The 25,369-nt window shown below is 37.4% G+C and overlaps 1 protein-coding gene across 1 annotated transcript in view; it reads right to left on the minus strand.

Moving 5' to 3' along the window:
- The window catches only part of YIPF4 (Yip1 domain family member 4), a 66,439-nt gene extending 44,299 nt beyond the window's left edge, over nt 1-22,140 (minus strand). The window contains exons 1-2 of the mRNA XM_053711844.1: nt 21,818-22,140; nt 11,619-11,772 (exon numbers count right to left, since the gene is read on the minus strand). Coding sequence (XP_053567819.1) covers nt 11,619-11,772; nt 21,818-21,899 — 236 coding nt within the window. The 5' untranslated portion in view covers nt 21,900-22,140. The remainder of the gene's footprint in view (nt 1-11,618; nt 11,773-21,817) is intronic.
- Between the last annotated feature and the right edge of the window lie 3,229 nt (nt 22,141-25,369).

The following is a 25,369-nucleotide window of genomic DNA, read 5'->3' on the forward strand; positions in this document are numbered from 1 at the left end:
GAATTTCTAAAATTTTAAAAAACGTATGTAACGAGGACCAAGGAGTCACCTTGCAAACTTGCTCCACAGAAGCCTCGTTTTTAAAGGCCCATGAAGAAGAAACAGCCCTAGTAGAATGAGCCGTAATTCTCTCAGGAGGTTGTTGACCAGCTGTTAACCAAATGACACTTCGCAACCAAAAAGAAAGAGAAGTTGATGTGGCTTTCTGACCCTTACGTCTGCCAGCAAAAACTACAAAAAGGGCCGAAGATTGTCGAAAAACTTCAGTAGCCTGGAGATAGAACTTTAGAGCACGAACTACATCCAGGTTGTGTAACAGACGATCCTTTTGAGAAGAAGGATTAGGGCAGAACGAAGGAACAACAATTTCCTTATTGATAATACAGTCCGAAACCACCTTAGGAAGAAATCCCAATTTGGTATGAAGGACCGCCTTATCCGCATGGAAAATAAGATAAGTGGGTCACACTGTAGAGCTGAAAGCTCTGAGACTCTACGAGCAGAAGGAATGTCTAGCAAAAACAAAACTTTCCAAGACAATAACTTAATAGCAACAGAGTGCATAGGCTCAAATGAAGCCTGCTGCAGAAACTTAAGAACAAGATTAAGGCTCCACGGAGAAGCAACAGACTTAAATACAGGCCTGAGTCTGACCAGGCCAGGACCTGAACAAATGACTGAACATCTGGTAGGGCGGCCAAACGTTTATATAACAGAACAGAAAGGGCTGAAATCTGACCCTTCAGAGACTTGACTGACAAACCCTTCTCCAGACCCTCCTGGAAAAAGGCACAGAATGCAGGGAACCCTCACCTTACTCCAAGGGAAATCACGAGATTCACTAGTAAAAGTTATGTGCGCCAAACCTTAAGATATATCTTACGAGTTACCGGCTTACGAGCCTGGATCAAGGTGTTAACCTTTTCAGAAAAACTCGTCTAGACAAGACTAGGCATTCAATCTCCATGCAGCCAGCTTCAGAGAATATAGGTTTGGATGAAGAAAAGGACCCTGAAGTAGAAGGTCATTCCTTAGTGGTAATTTCCACGGGGGAGAGGACAACATACTCACCGGGTCCGCAAACCAAAGACTGCGAGGCCAAGCTGGAGAAATTAGAATCACTGAAGTCAGTTGATACGGGCTATCACCCGAGGAAGGAGGAGGGCAAAAGGCGGAAAATGGTAAATCAGACAGAAATCCCATGGAACCGCTAAAACGTCTACCAGAGCTGCTTGCGGATCCCTTGATCTGGATCCGTATTTTGGAAGCATGGTGTTTAAACAAGACGTCATCAGGTCCAACTCCGGAACTCCCCACCTGAGGGTTATCATTGAGAATACCTCTGGATGAAGAGCCCACTCCCCTGGGTGAAAAGTTTGTCTGCTCAGATAATCTGCTTCCCAGTTGTCCACACCTGGGATGCGAATGGCAGAAATGAGACAATTGAGAGATTCTGCCCACCGAAGGATGCAATATACCTCCTTCAAAGCTAAGGAACTCCTTGTTCCTCCCTGATGGTTGACATAAGCCACAGATGTAAAGTTGTCTGATTGAAATCTGATAAACCGGACCGAACTCGGTTGAGGCCAAGCTATCAGTGCATTGAAGATTGCTCTCAATTCTAAGATATTTATTGGAAGAACAGACTCCTCCTGAGTCCAGGTTTTCTGAGCTCTTAAGGGACCCCAAACTGCTGCCCAGCAGGGAAAGGCTGGCATCCGTGGTCACAATCTCCCAGAATAGTCTCAAGAAGCATGTGCCTCAGGACAGATGATCCTGAGAAAGCCACTGGGACAGGTTGTCTAGGACTATGCTCTGAGAGAGGTACGAGTGATCTCCGTTCCATAGTCTGAGCATGCATAACTGTAGAGGTCTCAGATGGAAATGAGCAAAAAGAATAATGTCCATTGAAGCCACCACTGTGCCACCTAAGGTTGGACAGATGACTGAAGAGAAAGACAGGCAGAGAGAAGTCTGGGTTTTCTGACTTGCATTACGAAAATCCTCATTGAGATAGAGTCTAAGATCGTACCCAAAACACAGACCCTGGGTGTTTTGCACCAATGAACTCTTGACCAGATTCACCATCCACACAGCGGAGAATACCCAGCAGAGAATCTGTATGGAAGCTTGTAAAAGAAAAGATGGCGCCTGAACCAAGATAATCGCCCCGGTATGGTGCCAACCCAATTCCTAGAGATCTGACCACTGCCAAAACAGCCCCCAGAACCTTTGTAAAAGATTTGGGGAGCTGTGGCTAGACCGAAAGGGAGGGATACAAATTGGAAGTGCTTGTCCAGGAAGGCAAACCGTAGATAGATAGAGCAAAACTGATAGTGTGTGATAAACAGCAAATGTCAGCAAGAATACATAAAGAACAGGAAACAAACCTGAACTAAAATGCAAGGGACTACAAAAGAGCAATTGAGATGTCTTACTTAAAGGGACAGTATACACTCATTTTCATATAACTGCATGTAATAGACACTACTATAAAGAATAAGATGCACAGATACTGATATAAAAATCCAGTATAAAATGGTTTAAAAACGTACTTAGAAGGTTTCAGTTTAGCTCTGTTGAAAAGGCAGGTGGAAAGCCCACTGCAAGTGGTAAATAAGACACTCCCCCCCTCCCCCTTCTTTTGCATATGAAAAGACCCTTTACACAAACAGGAGCAAGCTGGAGAAGGTAGCTGACGGTATTCAAATAAAACTTTGGGGCTTGGTTAGGAGTCTGAAAATCAGAGCAATGTTCTTTAAAAATAAGCAAAATTATACATTTAAAAAAAAACAAAAAAAACCTTTATGGGCTTTATAAATAGATCATCTACAAAACATTTTAAAAAAAAATGAGTGCATAATGTCCCTTTAAGAGCTCATATCTATATGGAGCAAAGGACCCTTGTGACATCATAGCCCTCCATGGTCATTCACCACCAGTCGCCACAAGCAATGCAGGCATAGCCTAGGAGAGCTGAGCTGTCACTCTAGAGGGGACCTCTAAGCCAATACAGGACAAGACTTTATAACCTGGGAAGACCCATGAATTAAAAATGTATAGCTCAAATAAATACTGAGAAAATATGTATTTTCCATAAGACAGAACATTGTTGCAACAGTCATTAACAGAATATCTCCTCACTATGAGGAATATTATATTAGTGAAACCCTATACATAAAAAATGTTAGATTAAAGAAAATGCTTACATTCATATGCCAATCCTAGAGAAGGGAAAACCTTCCTACAAAATATACCTCCTCAGAGAAGAGGATGAAAACATCAGAAAACTGATGCAGATTAGGTAAGGGATATTTGCATTGAACTGCCACAAGATGGCAGCAAAACACCAGTATAGATAAATCTAAATCCCCAGAAATACTATAGAACAATTGAAAAGTATGGTAATTAGGAATCTCAGCAAATTGTCCGGGAGATAATCATTCACACATAATAAAAGCCCAAACTTTATAGGCTAAAAGTAATTAAAACAAGTGAAACACAGAGCTACAACTTGCACAAACAAAATTAAAGGGTCATGATACCCAAATGTTGAAACACTTGAAAGTGATGCAGCATAGCTGTAAAAAGCTGACTAGAAAATATCACCTGAACATCTCTATGTAAAAAAGAAAGATATTTTACCTAAAAAATCCCTCAGTAGCCACATCAAAATGTAAAGGACTTCTAAGCAGCAAATCAGTATGTCTGTCCCAGGACAGCTAAGGGAGTGAGCTTACGTGGACACTCATCTTATTTCCCTATTCAGTTTAAGGAAGTTTACAATGAAATCTCATGAGAGTTAAGTGAAATCTCATGAGATCACAGTAAGAGTTCATGACCTCAGCACTGCTTATTGGCTGCTGTTCATTTCTTCATTTTTTTTTACCTGCAGCTAGGCAGCAGCAGAGTATAACTTTTTACACAGAACTTACTCTGCTGAGCTGAGGAAATTGTGAGGTAAAATATCTTCTTTTTTTAAATAGAGATGCTCAGGTGATATTTTCCTGTCAGCTTTTTACAGTTATACTGCATCAGTTTCAAGTGATTTAGCCAGGGCCATCTTTAACACAGGGCAAAAGGGGCAGCTGCCCAGGGCCCAGTCTTTGTTGAGGGGCCCAAGAGTCCTAAAAAAAAAAAAAAAAAAAAAGACAGTTCATGCCAGGCTTCTGATGTCATGTGACAATGGGGACACACACAGTCAGTCCTAATATTGTCACAGTCAAAAGTTCTCTGCTTATATTAATTTGTGAGAAACTGTGCCAGACCGTGCCAATGTCATGTGACATTCCAAGCTAGTGCCATGTGCTGTTTTAGATGTGCACTGTGCAGCACTGGATGCTAAGCCCTAACTCGGCATCCAGCCAATCCCACTGTATCAGAAAAGGTCCTGCTGGGGTTACCACTGTTACCAGGTAACTGTTCTGGTGGTGGGGATTGTTTCTGGGTAGGGCTAACTATAGGCGCATGCAGCAGAAAGCTGGAGTGGCAGGCATGTGAGGATTTGAGCATCTGTGCAGCTGCACACACTGCTCTCTTTAGTCTTGAGGCTGTGTGACTCGTCTGTATCCATGCAGCCTTGGGCAGACAGCATCCAGTCTGCTGGTCCCCTTAGCCCTGTTCTTTCTGCTGTGGCTCTAAGATCAACTAACTGAAGTTTGTTAGGGGAACAGTGCTTTGTAGAAAGGTGTCAGTGGGAAGAATAAGTGAGTGTACACATGCCCCTCCCCCATGCAGCACTGTCTAGTGCAGGACGAGAGGGAACTTGTTCCTAGCAAAGTAGTGACATGTGCTGCTGTGGCTGATATCATGCTACTTCACAAATTAAGGTAAGGTTTATTTTTATAGTTTTTATTTCTCTCTGTCTCAGATTTTACAGCTTCCCATAGTAGTTCTACTGCTCCAGTTAGTAAACTTATATGTGTCTGCACCTCCATGCTTCCGCCTCAGTCTTTACCTTGCTTTGCTCCTGTTGGCTGCCCTAAATCTCTTTAACCAGCTAACCTCACACCAGAATCACATTCAAAAGCATATTAAATTAATCCAGAGTGGAGGAATTTATATATTTATTTACTTATTAGTACTGCTTAGGTCCAGTTTCACATATTGCAATTTTTTTTTTTTAATTTTTTTTTAATGATTAGCCCAGCAGTGGATGATCCACTGCTGGGCTAATAATTTAAAAAAAAAAAAAAAAAAAAATTGATTAAGTTGTTTTTTGGGATGTTGGGGTGGAGAGCGAAATTGCATGGGGGGGGGGGCAAGAAAATGTTTGCCCTGGGTCTAGCATATGAGTATTATGTCCCTTTAAGTGCAAGTTATGAGAAAATATATATATATATATATATATATATATATATATATATATATATATATATATATATATATATATATATATATATATATATATATATATATATATATATATATATATATATATATATATATATATATATATATATATATATATATAACTGGCTATGTCAATGTCCCATAGAGAGATCACAGCATAAGCTAAATGATAATCAGACTATCATTAAAGAACCACAGAGCTCTGGGAATCTAGATCCTAAAAACAATAAAGTACAGCTCCTTCATAAAACTGTAATTTATAGAAAGCACCTTAACATAAGAAAATGCACCAATGCACCTCTAAGCATATTGGTAAAGGATAGCGCTACCTAGGAAGGATCTAATGATCGTCCTGAAGTACCCTTCTCCCTTCAGTCCCCATGACTCCCAGGGATATAATAAGACCACTTTCCAAAAGAATGAAAAATGTCTACTCCGGACAAAGCAGGGAGTATAAAGAAACACTGCATATGCGCTGCAGAAAAATCACAGCAGGAGACGCCATTACAGAGACAAGCACATAAAAAAAAAAAAAAAAAAAACCTGTCTCGCGGCGGAAAAGGGATTAATCCGGTAAACACCGCCAGGCAATTAGGTGGCCGGGGGCAAACTGTCAAACTAAAACAGTCCTTTGCGTCGTCCAGCAACCAGCTAGCCTCCTTTTGCCAGGAGCATATGTTGTCTGTATGATAACTCTTTTGTGTGTTAATACTAAACACTGCTACATACACTGGACTCATGTAAAAGGCCAACAATGTAGAAGCCCCGTTAAAATTAAGTGGGGCATCTTGGTGCGACCTGCCACAGTCTAATACCCAGTCCGGTGCTGAAAAGAGAGACATGCCACTGACTAATTCTGTAGTATTAACCCCATAAAAGCGGGTGACACACCAACAGTTAAGTTATAAAAGGGCTGAAAAGGTTAAGAGTTACAGGCTCGTGAGAGGAATCGCCCCAAAGCATGCCGCATAAGGCAAACAACTCAGTATCCCAAACGGCAACCACAAGTTCAGCCGTACAAGAAAAAACCCTCAAAGGCTGAAGCAGCAGTTCCTCATAAGGACATAGACCATAGTATCCTGCCTGCCTATAATAGCAAAACAAGTATTGCCCTTTGCTAGCTCAGGATAGACCCCATGTGCAGTTCTCTAAAAGGCACGCCAAAATGACCGTACTAACAATCCGGTCATGCATCAGGAAATGTTATGCAGTACAACAAAGATACAATTAAATAAAATCTTCAGATATAGGGAACCCCTGATCTAGAAAGAGGCTCTTATTTCCCTCGAAAAGGATATATATAAAAATGAACCAAGACCGGGCAGGGGAGTGATAGGATATAAAATACACCATCCCCACACACCATAAAGCATGGGTCTTTACATGATTTGACTTGTCATAAAGGCTAGAAAGCGGCTAAAATCCTTGACACTGTAATCTGCACTGCCCCAAAATATCCCAAACTTGTGGATATATAGATAGTAAAATGCAAACCCTCTCCTGAGGGTAGCAGGTCCTACTAGCTCCCAGATTTTCCCAGTCATTCCTTATTTTAAAAAAAAAAATTGTCTTATGAAATATATATGAAAGGATTTACGCTCCAGGATCTTCTGCTGTGGAGCAGTCACAGCGCTTCCAGGTTTGTCAGCTTCATCCGACCGCTGACAGGGACCTTAAGACAAAAGAAAAGCAGAGTAACCAACCCTGGTTTTCCATATAGGGGTTAGCATAAATAGTTGGTGGAAAAGGACTACCTTGCCGACCCCCAACAGCTAATAGCCACCATAACTCTTACTAAAGAAGATTACATGGACACAGCATTGCCCCAATCCTTGCTGGCAGGGAAACCACCCATTAAAGGGACAGTCAACACCAGAATGTTGTTGTTTAAAAGGAAAGATAATCCCTGTATTATCCATTCCCCAGTTTTGCATAACCAACACAGTAAATACACAATAAATAAATAAATACACTATCTTGTATATTGTATCTAAGTCTCTGCAGACTGCCCCCTTATTTCAGTTCTTTTGACAGACTTGCTTTTTAGCCAATCAGTGCTTACTCCAGGGTAATTTCACATGCATGAGCTCAATGTTATCTATATGAAACACATGAACTTATGCCCTCTAGTGGTCAAAATGCATTCAGATTATAGGCAGTCTTCAAGGCCCAGAGGCAGAACTTTTTCTGCGATGAGAATTTTTTATTGAAACATTTTCTGCAGTCTCTCTAAGGAGCTGGTGTTGCTGTATTTGTTGCCCTTACTCGGTGTGCATGAGGACAGGTTCATGTACAGCCTTGCTGATGTCTGCTGTACATTCCCACAGTGTCAGCCTGCCTAGGAACCTGCTCTACTGTACTGCTGGGGTCTATATGCTTATTTTGGAGGGGCTGCTGCTCCATGCTTATACTGCTGATGTATAATATATAATTCCTATATGATGGCACTTAGAAATTAGTATATATATATATATATATATATATATATATATATATATATATATATATATATATATATATATATATATATATATATATATATATATATATATATATATATATATATATATATATATATATATATATATATATATATATATATATATATATATTATACACACACATATATACGTTGATTGGAGTAGCCGTGTTAGGCCAGAGATTTTGATATCAAAATAACAAGAGTATTGCATTGAGCAATGCTACTTTTTTATTGGACTAACTATACATTTATAAGTTGACAAGCTTTCGGAAGAGTTTCTTCCTTTATCAAGTCTGAAGCAATACTGACCTATTCAATGGAATTTACAGATTATATCTTAAAACACAGAATAGCTAAGAAGACAGAAAGTGCAGGGAGAGGAGGAGGTGTCGTAAAAATCATGAGGGGGGCTTAGGTAACAGGCAGATAGTGTCCAGTGTAGGAGAACAGACAGGGGAAATATAAAGCTATACATAGAGCATATACCGACATAAAGTTATATATCAACATTGAATCAATATCTATAAAGATGTGAAATAGTCCTGTGTATTCATGTACACATGACTACATCACAGAGGGAAATAGACAATTATCAGATCAAACTTATTACAAAAAACTGGAAAAGGACCCCACCCAGGAATACACTTTGCAACTTAGAAAACTAATTAAAACATTCCCTAAACACACACAACATAAAATGGACAAACTGGTGCCCTCTAACCCTAGCATAGGGACATTCTACATGCTCCCAAAAATCCACAAACCAGGGAACCCAGGAAGACCAATAATAACAGGCATGGACACTCTGACTGAGCAAATATCGGGCCTAGTGGAGAATATTCTTAAGCCTATAGTTATTAACACCACTAGCTTTATAAAAGACACCACTGATTTTCTTAACAAAATCAGCCAGATAACAGAATTGCCAGAGGATACTATACTTGTGACAATGGATGTGGAATCCCTGTACAGCAATATTCCACATGAAGATGGTATTGATGCCTGCTTAAACTTTCATTCTTCTGACAGCCCTAACCAGACATATAGTGCTTCTACAGTCAGAAAACTTACAAAATTTATACTTACTCACAATTATTTAATCTTCAACCACTCCATCTACTTACAAACCATGGGAACAGCCATGGGCACCAAAATGGCACCACAGTACGCAAACCTCTTCATTGCTGACTTAGAACAGAGATTCCTAGCCACTCACCCTCACAAACCCTTCAAATACTTTCGCTACATAGATGATATTTTCATCATATGGACAGAAGGAGAAAAAAACCTTGAACATTTTCATAAATCATTTAATCTATTTCATGCATCAATCAAGCTTAAAATGAACTTTTCTAGAGACTGTGTCAGCTTCCTGGATACAACAATATCCATCACAAATGGCAAACTGCACTCATCTGTATACAGGAAACCAACAGATAGATGCAGCTACCTCCACAGCTTCAGCTCCCACCCCAATCACATTAAAAAATCCATAATCTACAGTCAGGCTACAAGATACCACAGAATTTGCTCAGATACCAAGGACCGTGACAAACACCTCATCACACTGTCCCAATCATTCAGAGAAAAAGGTTACAACACAAGGATTATAAATAAAAAAATTAACTCTGCCCTCAATACTCCACGTGAACACTTACTACAATACAGGGAGAAGAAAAACATATCACGTATCCCACTAGTAGTCAAATACAACCCTGCTGTGGAAGGGATACGAAAAATCATTAAAGACTTACAGCCACTACACCTAGAGTACACAGGTAAGCCTATGTCCACACATAGGTTTTTGATTGAGTGTCTGTGTAAGTTCATCTGAAGGTGCAGTTTTTGGCTTGTTTCTCCAATATAGCATCCCACTTCACATGCAGTGCAATGTATCATGTATACCACATTTGCAGATATACATGAATATGCCCCTTTAATGTTATAGGATTTATTATTGTGATTTGCTGTGCTGCTTTCACAAACGTGTTGACACAGTTTGCAGAGAGCTTTATAGCAGCACTTGGTTCCATTCTGAGTGTTCTTTTTTGCTTCTGACTTGATAAAGGAAGGAACTCTTCCGAAAGCTTGTCAACTTATAAATGTATAGTTAGTCCAATAAAAAAAAGTATCATTGCTCAATGCAATACTCATGTATGTATGTATGTATGTATGTATGTATGTATGTATGTATATATATATATATATATATTTTTTTTTTTATTTTTTTTTTATTTTATACACACACATACATATATACACAACATACACACACACACACATTTATTAAAGAACAAAAAATAAATCTGTCTGCTAAGTATTTTGGTTGGCTCCTATACTCCTAGAATACATTTATTAAGCCCTGACTTACCTTTTCTGTAATGTGCCGTTACCCTGTACCACATTAAAGTTCAGGAAGTGGGAGGAAACTCAAAAGAGGAACGTAGCAAATATTTACATTGAGATAGCACGGAGCAGTGACAACCGCAGGTAGAAATTAAAAGTGCAGGCAAAAAAATAATTTTAACTGCCAATGCTGTTCTTTCTGCAGAGCTCCTTCAGTTTCTGCGATAAGAACGCAGATTGCACAGTGTTCTGCCTTGGGGCTTCAAGGTCTAAGAAATTAGCACATGAACCTCTAGAATTAGCTTTCAACTAAGAATAGCAAGAGTACAAAACAAAATTGGTGATAAAAGTAAATTGGAAAGTTGTTTAAAAATTACATTCCCTATTTAAATCATGAAAGTTTTTTTGGACTTGACTGTCCCTTTAAAAGGATTAAATACTTGATTTTCTTCAGACACCATCTTCGCACACCTCCATGATGTACAAAGGCAAAGAATGACTGGGGATTTTTGGTAAGTAGGAGTGATACTTATTGTTATTTGCCTCCTCCTGGTGGCCAGGAGTTGAATTCCCACTAGTAATTAGAATTGATTTGTGGACTCTCCATGTCATTGGAAAGAAACTGTCAAATGCATTCAAATTAGAGGCAGCCTTCAAAGGCTTAGAAATTAGCATATGAGACTACGTAGTATTTGCCTTCAACTAAAAATAACAAGAGAACAAAAGAAAATTTTATGATAAAAGTAAATTAGAAAAGTTGTTTAAAATTACATGCCCTATCTGAATAAAAAATTTTTAAAAAAACAACAACAAAAAAAAAAGGCTATCTTCTTGTTTATTTAGGAAACTTGTTTTTTTTAATTTTAAGATAAATAAAGACATGTTATATACCAAAAATAAAAACAGGTTAATAAACCTTTACTCCAGGAGTATATAATGAGTTTGGAAGTTCTAGAGCAGTGTTAATTTCGTTGGCGAAAAGTTTTTGAATCTGTGACCAATCATTTGATTCTTCCTATAGAAATAAGAATAACCCAAGAGTATGGGTCTAAATTATGCTGTGCCTGTGCTAGCTGCAGAAACTTTTTGTTGTGTTGAGTTACTTGACACGCTGTTTAAGAAACCAAAAGAGGCTGGCGAGGAAGGCAAGTTAAGTACGGGTTGGGGGGGGGGTTAAATCTTTAAAATCCCTCCTACTATTTTTAATATATATTATCAAATTTTCTTCATTCTTTTGATATCTTTATTTGAAAAACAGGAATGTAATGCTTACGAGAAATTAAGCCACCAATAAGCAAGCGCTATCCAGGGTTCTGAACCTAAAATGGTTCATCCTTTCAAAACATAGTATAATGGTGCATTAACCTTGACAAGGAACTATATGTATTCAAATGGAAAAATAAATAAATAAATATTTGACCATTGACCATATTCTTACAAGAGAGGCTTATTGTCTTCTGGATCATTTTCCTCCACTTCAAGAAGCCAACCATAGCCCCGCTGACGAAGAAATGTTGTGGCTGTCGATTCTCTAGAAAAATCTCCACCAAGATTAAGCTTTACATCAGGAGACGCAATGGAGCCACTGAGATCTTAAAAAAAGAAAAAAGGGGGGATTTAGAAATGTACAATAAAACTGAAAACAATAAATTTGACATAATTACATTTCTTCCACAGAATTTAGATTTTTACTCCTTATGCCAAATGGACATAGGCACTAAGACACACAGTACTTTGTCCAGCGTACTGTGTTGATGTAGTAGCTACATCCAAAATTGTAGCACATGCCAGGGGCAGAAGGCATCTGCCTTCATATGGTAAGGCTGCACTGATTGTGTCACTGTCTGTATCTGCTACAGTGGTGCCGTGGGAGGGAAGCTGGTGGTCGGCCCATCTCCGAAAGGGTGAGGAAGGGGAGGGTTTACGTTCCCTAAGCTACATTAAAAAAAAAAGTATTAGGAGAGATGGAGGGATGAGACAAAGGGGCTTATAAGAGGGGGGAAAAGAGGGACCCTACACATGATCGCTTGGAATGGGGTGGTGGGGAGGATGAGGTTGGATAGCTACACTACAGAACTTTTTTTTTTATCAAAATATAAAGGAAAATTAAAAAAAAAGAAATATATCTAAGATGGCAGAGACCAATGGGAAGGGGTGGCTTAGAGAGCCGTTTGGGAGGGACCAGGAAAGTGGGATCCAACACTGCAGATTTTGTTTTTAAATTAAAATTAAATTAATTAATAAAAAAAAAAAAGCCATAAAACTTAATACTGCCAGTACCTAAGATGGTTTTGAGGAGTGGGGGGGGAAGATCAGGGAGGCGTCAGGTGAGACAGAAATACGTACATTACAATACTATTACCCTTACCAGCTAATTAATTATCCCCATTCACTGTCGGGAATTTCAGAAGTGTTCTGCTCATCTGCAATTAGCAGCCTTCTTATTACCAAAGAAACAATGGCAAAGCCATGTATGTCTGCTATTTCTGAACAAAGGGGATCCCAAAGAAGCTTTTACAACCATTTGTGCCATGATTGCACAAGCCATATGTAAATAATTTCAGTGAGAATCCCAAAGTTTGTGAAAAAGTTAACGATTATTTTTACATGATTGCAGTTGGTGGCAAAAGGTTGGGTTGTCTACATAAAAAAAAATATACTACTTAATTTTTTTTAATTCTCCGGTATTTTAGGCAAGGTTTTCTCTAAAAATTCCTGTAGAGACAGGGTTTAATAATTTTCATACACAAAAGGGTGTTTAGTGAATATCAAGAAAAGGGTTAACATATGGGGAATCCATATTTGTATCAAACCTTTTACATGCGATATGACATTGTTAGCAGTGCATAAAAACTTAAAAAAAAAAAAAGTAGCAAACTTTATTTTAGAACAATTAAAAATGAGAGAGGAGAGTGAGAGACTCGCCTAATGAGATTGCCTTGACACTGGCAGATAAGTTTTTTTAAAAAAAAAATTTTATTAAAAGGAAATGCTAAACAACTTTACTATTATCTATTATCAAAATGTCTTTAATTCTATCGGTATTCCTCGTTAAAAATCAGGAAAGAAAACTCAGGAGTGTTCACGTCTGCAGCACTATATGGCTGGAGTTTTGCAAGAGCACTAAATGGCAGCACTTTTTCCTGTCAAGTGGTGCTCCAGAAATGTTCCCGCTACCTACCCAGGTGTGTCCACTAAAGAATACCACGAGAACTTTTTTTTTTTTTTTTTAAATTGTATGCTCTGTCTAAATTAAAGAAAAATTCCTTCCTAGTTGTTTTTTGAGCATTTACTGTATAAGAAAAAAAACACACATTTGGGTTGTATCACTAGAAAATAAAAAGTAAACGTTATTTTGAAGAGACCCTAAACACATTTCATGCACCTCCCTCTAACCATGGGTGCTGCCATTATGTGAAACCTAAGTTATACCACATGAATCTGAAGGAGAGTTGCCGCAGATGTGCAAACAGGTCAGCAATGGAATGTAGTGAAAGCTAGATTTCAACATGGCAGCACCCACGACTAGAGGAAGAAGGGGGATAACCTCAATACTATGCTTATAAAATGTAGTGTTGAATGTTCCTTTAAAAAGGCAGTCTACTCAAGATTTGTTACTGTTTAAAAAGAAAGATAATCCCTTTCTTAACCATTCCCTAGTTTTGCATAACCAACACAGCTAAATTAATATACTTTTTACCTCTGTGATTACCTTGTATCTAAGCCTCTGTAGACTGTCCCCTTATGAACTAGCGCTGCCTAGCTGTGAAAAACTGTCAAATGCACTGAGATAAGAGGCGGCCTTCAATGGCTTAGAAATTAGCATATGAGCCTACCAAGGTTCATCTTTCAACAAAGAATACCAGGAGAACAAAACAAATTTGATGATAAAAGTAAATTAATTGAAAAGTTGTTTAAAATTGCATGCTTTATCTGAATCATGAAAGTTTAATTTTAACTAGACTGTCCCTTTAAAAATAACCATTCAGGTACACTATGGGCTCGATGATATATTATTCGCCAGCTCAAACCTTTTTCTCGCTGACACTCACAGGGCTGCCCCGGTGCAATGATCGTAAAAAAGGGGCAGTCCCTGTGAGTTGCGAGATGGCTCCTATTTAAAGTAATGAAGCTCGTTGGTTAGGGAAACTTCGCTCCTTAGTGCAAAGTTATCAGGGAGCAGGGGGAGCACTTTAAAATTAAAATCCTGCAGCCAAAATAACTCACATTACGCTGCTTTCTGCTTATAGCATCTTACATTTGCCTACATTTTAGTATGCATTTGTTTTTCTATTGGGGTTATAAAGTGTTCCTATAGGGGAAATAGAAGGACTGGCGAGCATTCATTAATAATCTCGCCAGCCCAGAGAGCTTTCAATCATCGAGCCCTATGTAATTGACTAAACGGTTCTGTATTATTAAGGAGAACATACTGCAAACATCCTTTACAACTGAAAACTTATAGATGCTAAAATGTCAAAGTATATGAGCATTGCTTTCACCATCAGCGTGCCAAGTCCTTGAAGGCTTCTATTCTTAGGTTACTTGCCACCTCAAGAAATCTCGCAATTTGTGAGAGATTATAAATTTCCATCTTAAAAGATAAATATTTTTCTTGTGTTTTTTGGACACCAATCAGCTGATTTGATATTAAAATATGTAATATGAGACTGCTGCTAGCACAGCAAATAAAAAAACCACACTCATACAAAAGCACTGATGCAGAAACATAAACAAGTTGTTTAACACACTCTGAGTTGTATATTAAATTGAATGATGGACATGTAACCCTGGATGTAAAGTATACATCCCGACATATGTCTAAAACTGGGAAGAATGTTAGCCACTTCAAAACTGCATGCCATCTTTTCAACAAATGTCATCAAATCCCTAATGCATTGTTTCATTGAAGTGTGGGTTTGTGTGTGAGAATCCCAGTGCTTTTTTGGGGGTTCAACACTGACAATGCGGTCTAAGAATAAATATAGTATTATATGGACTTGCAGTTTGTATTTCAGGGCTCGACAAACCCAGGCACCAGGAAGCCACTGGCGCCTTAAAAGCATAGAAAGGTCAAAATTGAAATGTGCATGGATGCATTTCAATAAGAAATAGAAGCATGTTTTGCAATATAATTAATTCCATTAGTGAATATGCTTCTAGTAAAAGTTATAACTGTATTTCTGTGGCATATGCACATATCCTGTGAGGGCCCATGTACTAGTATTTAAACAGAACACCTTCTCAGAAAGTCAGTGGTGGCTTGTATGACACAAATTACGTCTTCACAGCAGCAATACACACCATCTTCAGCTCTCTGAGCTTGAATTCTGGTGCAAGGCCCTTACGGGATATGTGCGTATGCCGCAGAAAAACAGTATTAACTTTTACTAGAAGCATTTTTGCTAATGGAAGTTTATTGCAAAAATGCTTCTATTTTAAAGTGATGGTAAATCCTAGCATTTAAAAAAATGCTAGAATTTACCATCACAAAAAAACAATGAAAAGGTTTGTGCCTTTATTTTGCCACGGCTTCACTGCATTGCTAAGCGGCTCTGACAGCCCATGGCTGTTGAAAAGCATAAGTAGGTTCAGGAGCAGCAACCCACTACTGGGACCTAGCTTCCGACTGGAGGCTGCATATATATATGCCAACTGTCATTGTCTCATTAGATATGTCAGTCAACTTTCAATAGTGCATTGATGCTCCTTAAAAGACCACTAAATACAGTAGAATTGCATAATAAAAAGATAATGCAATAACACTTACTCTGAATTTCAAATAAGCAGTATATTTTTTTTGTCAAATTTATTTTGTCTCCCATTTTCTGGCCCCCTGTATCATGTGACAGACATCAGCCAATCACAGACTAGTATACATATACCCTGGTGCCTTAGAAAGGGTGCATGAAAATGTATTTTGACTTGTGTCCCTTTAAACAAAGTATACCATGAGCATGAAGCAAATATGAACAGTTTTGGGTTTCATGCCCCTTTAATATTAGGCCCTTGCACCTTAATTTAGAATCCCAAGACACCTATTTCTATAAATATACTACTTGTATGTATGTATGTATGTATGTATGGGGTACTTGTAAAGTGCGGCTAATCACCCGTAAGGGTCTCTTGGCACTTATATCATAGGGATGGCCAAAAGTTTTTGGCTCCTAGATTTTTAAACACATTTGCTGAGCCCTGTTCTATTTTATGGTAACATGCGAGTATTCGTTATTTTTTAACCTTAATCAACAATTTAAAAAGCTATTGTAAAAAGAATGAGCAAATTAACAAATTTTCATCATGGGATTGATTTTTGAAAGCTTTCTGTGCTTGTGAGACTCTCTAAGAAATCTCACCAATGTTATGAAGCCCATGTCCATATTCTCTAAAGGCAGTTTTTACCTTGTGTGTTTCGCAAAGGGGTGTTCCCTGAATTTATGTATGTAAAGACGATGCATACAAAATAGGGCTCACACAAAAAAAAAAAGTGATTTAAAAATCGTGTAATACAAATAAATGAGTTATTGAAATTGCATTTTTTAATCATATAAAAACTTGTGACAAAATTATTTAGCAAAAGAAAAAATCATATTTTATGGAAAAACTAAAATTTGTATTGAAATTACACATACATTTTGTTATTTAAGATACTGTAAAAATCATGATTAAAACTACACTGCATATGCAAAAAAAGCTGTGAAATTTGTATCAGTAATAAAAGATTTAAAAGTGTATTATTTGACTTATTGTAAAATGAGTTTTCCCACCTTTACTAGTGGGCTGAACATGGACGTTCCATGGGAGTATCTGAAATTTCACTACCAGGTCTAGTATATTTTCTAAACATTTACCACCTGCAGTTCTTGCTGTTTTTCTTTCTAATTAAAAAGGTGGCAAAATACTCATTACCCTAATTTAAAAATAAGTGCAAAAGAAAATAGAGGTAGTTGAAAGATACTATATGTTCAAAACTGGTAATCTGATTTGTATTGGCTGCAATATTTTTTTTTAAATGTGCACCCCGATTCCTGCTTACTGTGCTCTCCTCCAAAAAGTTTTTCTTTCCAGCGAACTCCATTAGCTTCTATGGGAGACATCTGGCAACTTGCAAGGATAACCACTTTTTTTAGAGATTTCCCTAAGGGCAGCCCCTGAGACTGTCTGCATAGTTTTTCACTTTCCACCCGGTGAAATTTTGATCATTAGGCCCCATAATACAGTTCAATCATTGAAAGGATCTTCTGCCAACAGTCACATTACTGCACCAGATATGTGTGTTACAACTCCAAACGTAAACTGTATTTTTTTTTTACAAGGTTTGAATAATCAATAAACACGGACCTTGAAAAACAAGTCTGGAGAGGTCAGTCTGTTTCCATCCCAATTTTTGTTCCTTCAAGGACCATAAAAGTTGAAAAATTACATGCTCTAATCCGTTAGAGTATGTCATTTATTTATTTTTTACTATTGGCCCTTGTCTCCTGTGTATTTAACCCCCACAAAGAGGCTAAACACACAGATTTTCCACTCTGGACCCACGGAGCACTGCTGGTCCCAAGCTGAACCCGCCGCTAATCCAATCAGCAATGCTAGTCGCATGACTCAGATATGCAACCAGTGCTTAAAGAGACATTAAACACTTCGAGATATTTATATAAAATGTATAATTGTATGTAATAAAATAACTTTGCAATATACTTTCACTGTTTTATGGATATTAGAATGTTACCCTTATTTTTTCAATATTTAAAAAACTATTGTAATTTTAAAAATATACACATGTATATGTTATGGGTAAAGTAAGATATCGGGTAATCCTACGATTACCCGGGTAAAACTGACATTACCCAGCAGCTGTGAGTAACGTCTGATGTAAGATCATACATCGGTCTTTACCCGGGTAATGCTAGGATTACCCAAATTGTTCTGGATAAAGCCAATTCTTGCACTGTAATTCCCCCATCTTCACTATCTTTTTCGCCTCCACCTGGGGGGGGAACCTCATTCCCCAAGGTTCACTTGGGGTGGATGTCAGAGGATCGGTGGGGCACCCCCCTTAAACGCCCCAGACAGAGGCAAAAAATAAATAAAAAATTGTGAAGATGGGGGAATTACAGTGCACCGTATATATGTGTGGATAGAGATTAGGTTCTGTAGCTGTTATGAGTGCTGTGATCAGCTGAGCACTGTCATTAACGTTAAGCAAGCAGGTAGCTTTATCCGGAAGCGTTTGGGTAATTCTAGTATTACCTGGGTAAAGCCTGATGTATGATCTTACATCAGGGTTTACCCACAGCCGCTGGGGTAATGACAGCAACATATATAATAGGCTAATCTCAGGCTAATATTTGCTGTGAATACATCATTCTATCAATTATTTATTTATTTAGTGTTTAATGTCTCTTTAACCCATGGCAGTTAAATACACTAAACCAGGGTCGATAGTAAAAAAAATAAGATTTTTTGGATTAGAGCATGTCATTTTTATATATTATACTAAAATGACCCTTTCAGTAAAAAATAAAATTGTCCCTCAGTCACCAGATATACAAATTGTTAGCACTAATGGGAAGGGACATGAAACAAAAAAAAGTAACTTTTCATGAATCATGTCATTTTCAGTGAGTTAGTTTACTCACATTATCAAATTAACTTTGTTCTCTTGGTAATCTTTGTTGACGTGCATACCTAGGTAGACTCAGGAGATGTGACCTGAGCACTATATGGCAGCAGTGTTTGCAACAATGTTATACATTATTGTGAATGCTGCTGCCCTCTAGTATAACATTGTTACATCCAGCGCTACAGAATTGTGCGGCGTTATACAAATACATAATAATAATAATAATAATAATAATAAATGAATTATTGCAATATATACCGCTCAGGACACATGCATGTTCCTGAACTTACCTAGGTATGCAATAAAGGATATGAAAAGAAAAACTAAATTTGAACGTTGTTAAAAAATGATCTGCTCTCTCTGAATCATGAAAATGCAATTTTGACTTCCATGTCCCTTAAAGGGACGCTCAAGTCAAAATGAAACTTTCCTGATTCAGATAGAGCATGGAATTTTTAACAACTTTCCAATTTAGTTCCATTAACAAAATGTGTACAGTCTTTTGATATCTACACTTTGAGTCACCAGCTCCTACTGAGCATGTGCAAGAATTTACAGAATATACGTATATGCATTTGTTATTGGCTGATAGCTGTCACATGATACAGGAGGAGTGGAACTATACATAATAAATTTGTCAGAAAAAAAAAATCTACTACTCATTTGAAGTTCAAGTGCTATTGCATTGTCTTGTTAAGTATTTGTTTATTATGGCAATGACAACGCTAGTAATTGATAACAGGAAACCAAAATCTTGTTATTATTGGTTTAAATGTATAGGTGTTTTCTCTTGTCTGAATCAGACTGTCTTGTTTGATGTCAGGAAAAGCAGAATTTAGCTATAATATGATGTTACCTGCCCAGATAAAGTTAAAAAAATGCACCCAAAGTGTTGCTATATTTAAGGAAGAAAAAATGCACACCTATACAAATAGCAGTGCAACTCACATAAATCTACAATAAACTGCAAAGTTAAACACCCAGATTACCCACTGGAAAATCCCTGCTACATAGGTGTGTGTAGCAAAAAAAAAAAAAAAAAAGAAAAAAAAAGAAACAGAAAAAAAAAAGTATTTTTAAATCAACATATTTTTGATGATGTAAACAAGCCATGGAACTGAATTATCTGTAAATGCTTCACTATCAATTTACAAAAAAACACAACACTTTATTGTTTGCTTTTTTCCCCCTTTACAAAAAATACACAGTAGCGAACCTAAATGTCCCATTATAGTTATTGTATTTACAAATATATACAATAAATGTTTTAATTTAGAATTCTTAATTATCCACTAAGTTGTACAATATTATTTTACTATCAATATTTTTATATGCTAAGGCCATTATATAAATGTAGTTTAAAATGTCCCCAATTCCCCACTGAGCTTACCATGATAGCAGCTTAGTCCTATGGTACAGATACATTTCACAGCTTTTTTAATAATATTGATACATAGCATTTACATTAATATTTAGTAACAGATATTATTACATAAATGTAGGTTTTGCAGTTATTGGACCGCAGCTATTACAGCCCTATTTGTATGCATATATTATATATTAACACATATATATATATACATACATACATACACACACACACACATACTGTATAAATAAAACACAAGGCAAGCATATAATATATTGGCCAACTTTTGTAGCTGGAGGGTTATTGAAATTGTTTAAATTAAATTAAAGGGACATTAAATCCACATTTTTTCTTTCATGATTTAGAAAGAGAATGCAATTTTAAACATCTTTCTAATTTACTTCTATTATCTAATTTGTTTTATTGTCTTGATATTCTTTGCTGAAAAGCATATCTAGATATGCTCAGTAGCTGCTGATTGGTTGCTGCACATAGAAGCCTTGTGTGATTGGCTCACCCATGTGCATTGCTTTATCTTCAACAAAGGATATCTAAAAAATGAAGCAAAATAAATAATAGAAGTAAATTGTAATGTTGTTTAAATTTGTATTCTCTATCTGAATCATGAAAGAAAGATTTTGGGTTTAGTGGCCCTTTAAGTCTAGAGAACAAGGTAAAAAAAAAAGCTTAACATAGAATAAGACAAATTAAATATTGTATGGTTAGGGGTGTGCACCAAATTTTAATTTTATATATGAAGCAAACAAATTAAACCATGCTTCTCTATATACATGGTAGGAAGACTATAAACATAGATTACCAGTCAGAAAAAAAAGATTACTAGTCTACAGCACAAGTCAATATTATTGTTAGAAAAAGTTATATACATAAGTATGTGGGAGTAAGTATATGTATATAGGGTAAAAGTGCTGACAGACTTGACTTAAATTTTGCCTGGGGATCATTAATTTCTGTCTCTACCCTGATTAACATGAATAATCTACCACACACCTAAAGCCTGCTGACATATAAACTCTATCGCTTCATATGGGTAAACTATTTCAAGCAAAATCTCCAACCCCATATCTTATGCAGAAATCATGTTCATTGCCAGGGAAAACAATGTTGTTTTTAATTTTTATGTACAATAACCATGTTTGCAAATATTTTATTTAAAAAAAATTGCAGTGACTAAGTTAGATTACATTCCAGTTTATGTCCAGTAAATTTAGCAATAAAAATAAGAAGAATGTTGTTATTACAGACTGTTTACAGCTAAAACTAAATTCATGTTACAATGTATTTTTAAAACATCAACAATGTACTGGTTACAGGAGTAGGAAAGTACAGAATGCCAGAAATTCATGCTAATAAAAAATACAGATAAATAATAAAGAGGGGGGGGGGGGGTCTTTGCCAAAGAGCTTACAATCTACAGAAATCAAGCCCATTGCTTGGCAGAGAGGGCAGTGACAGTTCACTAATTGCTGTCTTTGTGCATCACTACTAAGGCTAGTAAGAATTAACCTATTGATTATCACAATGGTATCGAACCTAATGGATTGCTGCATTCTTTCTCAGCCAAGGAGTTAACAAAAACAGTGAGCGGCTACTAGGGTGCTCCTCATTCAGCTCCAGACCTTACCGTTCGCCTCTGTTGAAGACACGAAGGTGAAGTCCCCCGGATTGGGGTTACTATTAAGCAACGCAGGGCCGGGTGGCTGCATCCTTCCTACTGGTCAGATGACGTCTCCAGCAGGCTCCGAACTCTCCGACGTGGAGAACCAGGGTACGTGACGTCACGAGGCCAGATTACACCCACCAAGTGACGTCACGGCACAAGAGGACAAAAATAAATGAACTGCCCCGCCCGGGGTTAAAATGAATACCGAGTCCGTGCAATAGGGAAGTTCTTACAAATAGGTTGTTAGTGACAGTACGCGTTGACACAAGGCGGACATACGGGTACTTACGTGACTGTCAATGTTTTGTGAAATATTGTTAATAAAGTTTTTCTTGTTAAAGAAAAGCTTCAGCCCAGTAGCATTATGGGAGGCTGCTGTGGAGATTGGAGAATAACAAAGCGCGTAGGTTACGTAAGGGCTTTTGTTTACAATAAAAATAGGGGCATAGTGAAATTAATATTCATGGAGTCTATTTATAACTACATTTTAACTCGTTAAATGTATACGTTGTGTAATTCAGCAAAAACGGTTACTAAACATGAACTAGATAATGTGGAGATATTCCTGGATCAAAAGTAAATGTATTACTTTAGTTACTTAACCCTTTTGCTGCGTAAAGGAACATTCAACTCAAACATTTGTATTGTTTAAAAAGATAGATAATGATAATCACTGTATTACCCATTCCCAAGTTTTTCTCAGAGTCAGAAAACATGGTTTTATATTAAAGCAGACATCCCAACTCTCCCTGAAGTTCAGGGAGTCTCCCTGATTGTAATAGCGGCTCCCTGATGCCAGCAATGGATTGCAATCTCCCTTAAACTCCAAGTACCATGATCCAATGTAGCCCAATCCGGAAAAGTGTTTCTTTAAGGAATTCCTTTAGTTGCTGGGACGTTATAGAACCCTCAAAGCATGCATCAGTAACCAAAAAGCCCCCACTGATTTTAATAAAATAAAACAAATACTACCTTATTTACTGCACGTAATTAAACTTTGTATTCTGCAATAGCATTCAACAAGCGTACGATCACTGGAAAATAGGTTTGTTGTATGTGGTTGTGCAATAAAGCTACTTTTTTTCAAAAAATGTGCCTTTAGTGGGAAGCTACTGTACTTTAATAAGTCCATATCTCTTTCAGGGTTTTAAGGTGTCCAATATATAACTGGGAGGGGGGTTGGCAGCGCAGTAGTGGGTGAAGCCACCTCCCTGAAATGGGTTTTTGCAGGTTGGGATGTCTGTTAAAGGGACATTAAACACTTAATAAATGCTAGAAAGAATGAGGCATTCAAAGAAAAGATTAGTCTGTTAATAACATGTAGATGCATTTTTTAAAGTTTTATTAGCTGTTATTAATATTGACAAAATAAGTGTAGAGTTTTAGTGTCTATAAAACAATGGGAGCTGCCATGTTGTAACTTAGGTTACCTTCTCTGCTGTAGCCAATTAGGGAAAGTTATTAATAGGTCACTAGAACATGCAGCTAATGGCTGTGTGGAATATGTGTTCTGCACTTCCATTTCTAACAGAAACTAAAACGCTCACAATTTCAGAATGGAATTACAGGAAAAGGGATACAATAAATAATAAAAGGATAGTGCAGAGTTTTTTTTTTTTTTACATATACGAATTATCATTCTATATTACCATCTCAAAGTGTTTAATGTCCCTTTAATATACGTTTTAACTCTGTGATTATCTTGCATCTTCTGACATCCCCCTGATCACATGACTTTATTTTTTATCTACTCACTTGCATTGAAGCCAATTAGTGCTGTGTTGTGCACAGCCCACAGGCTTGAGCACATAGGGTTGCTAGCTGTCCGTCAAAAAAATACTGGACAGTGAACAGACAATCGGGGGGGGGGGGGGTGGAAATGGTATAAGTTTAATGGTACATGGTATGGGGTGAGGAGGGGGTTAAATGGCAAATGGGGGGGGTGTTTGGCGAAGTTGTAATAAGCAATATTTAAATAAAAAGGAAAGGATAGACTGAAGCAACGATTTAGCACAGGGAGCGATATAAATTGGGCTGTAGGGGAGAGATATTAATAGGTGAAGTCAGAGGAGGGTTATATACAGTGTCTATGAATATTTTTTATTTCTGGACCAAATTTCTGATAATGTTTTGCAGGTTATTTTTTATCTGTTTAAAGGATAATTACATTTTCAAAGACTGCAGAGAGAAAAAAGATCATAAGATATTTAAATATTATTATGTCCCCACCGTGCTCTTGAGTGTGGGACTGACACGTCTTGTGGAGAACACTTGCTGAACTGTCAGAGCAGCGGTCGCTGCAGCATAGAATTACAGAGCGGGTCTTCTTGTCGTGACGTCACGCGCTTGATCACGTGACGTCCGACAGTCTCACACACACAGCAGGCAGCTTGGCAGCACGCACGGCAGCGGGGCCGCATTGTCCACACATCAGGATCAGCTGAGCGGAGCCTGAGTGGACACGGGCTGCAGGCGGCTGCCAGGGTGGGGCTTGGGTAATAATTGGTGCTAGGTAGGTAGGTTGGCCCTGATGCGGCTTGGACTCAGCGGTCGGAAGCATCAAAGTAAAAGAAAATTACAAGAATTATAAAGCAAACTACCTAAGGCTATGTCTGGGTTTTTTTAAATACATTTACCGGGCAGTAGCCTGAAACACCGGACAGTCCGGTCTAATACTGGACACCTGGCAACCCTATGAGCACAGTGTTATTTATATGACTCACATGAACTAGCACTCCCCTGTTGTGAAAATCAAATAAAAAAGCATGTGATAAGAGGCTGTCTTTAGCGGCTTAGAAAAAAAGGCAGAAATTTAAAGGTTATAAAGTATATTAATATAACAATGTTGGTTGTGCAAAGCTGGGGAATGGCTATTAAAGGCATACTCTATCTTTTTAAACAATAACAAATATTGTGTTGACTGTCCCTTTACAGGACCACCAAATGCAGTAGAATTACATAATTAACAAGTACAATAGCACTTACTCTGAATTTCAAATAAGCAGTAGATTTTTTTTCCTGACAAATTTTTTTTTCTCATTTTCCAGCCCCTTGTATCATGTGTCTGATATCAGCCAATCACAAACTAGCATATGTATACCCTGTGAGCTTGTGCACATGCTCAGTTGCATCTTTTCCCCCAGAAAGTGTGAATATAAAAACACTGTGCAAAATTTGATAATGTATGTAACATGTAAGTAAATTGGAAAGTGTCTTACAACTGTATGCTTTATTGGAATCATAAGCCTTTTTTTCATCCCAGTTCTAAGCCAATTTTAAACTTTTTTGCTACCTACATTTAAACCCTAGTGTAAGTCAAAATTCAATGAGTGACCTACACAAATTATATTTTCTTTTTTTCTGCAGGCCCAGCAGATTCACAGTATGACATTATATTTATAACTCATGGTATGTGGGATAGTGGTGTCAAAAAACAGTAAAAATAAATAAAAAGTATAATGTTTGCATAGATTTTAGTAAATGATATTGAAAATGGCACAGTGACCACTTCTG

Source organism: Bombina bombina, chromosome 4, assembly GCF_027579735.1.
Source record: "Bombina bombina isolate aBomBom1 chromosome 4, aBomBom1.pri, whole genome shotgun sequence".
In the NCBI taxonomy this organism is placed as follows: Eukaryota; Metazoa; Chordata; class Amphibia; order Anura; family Bombinatoridae; genus Bombina; species Bombina bombina.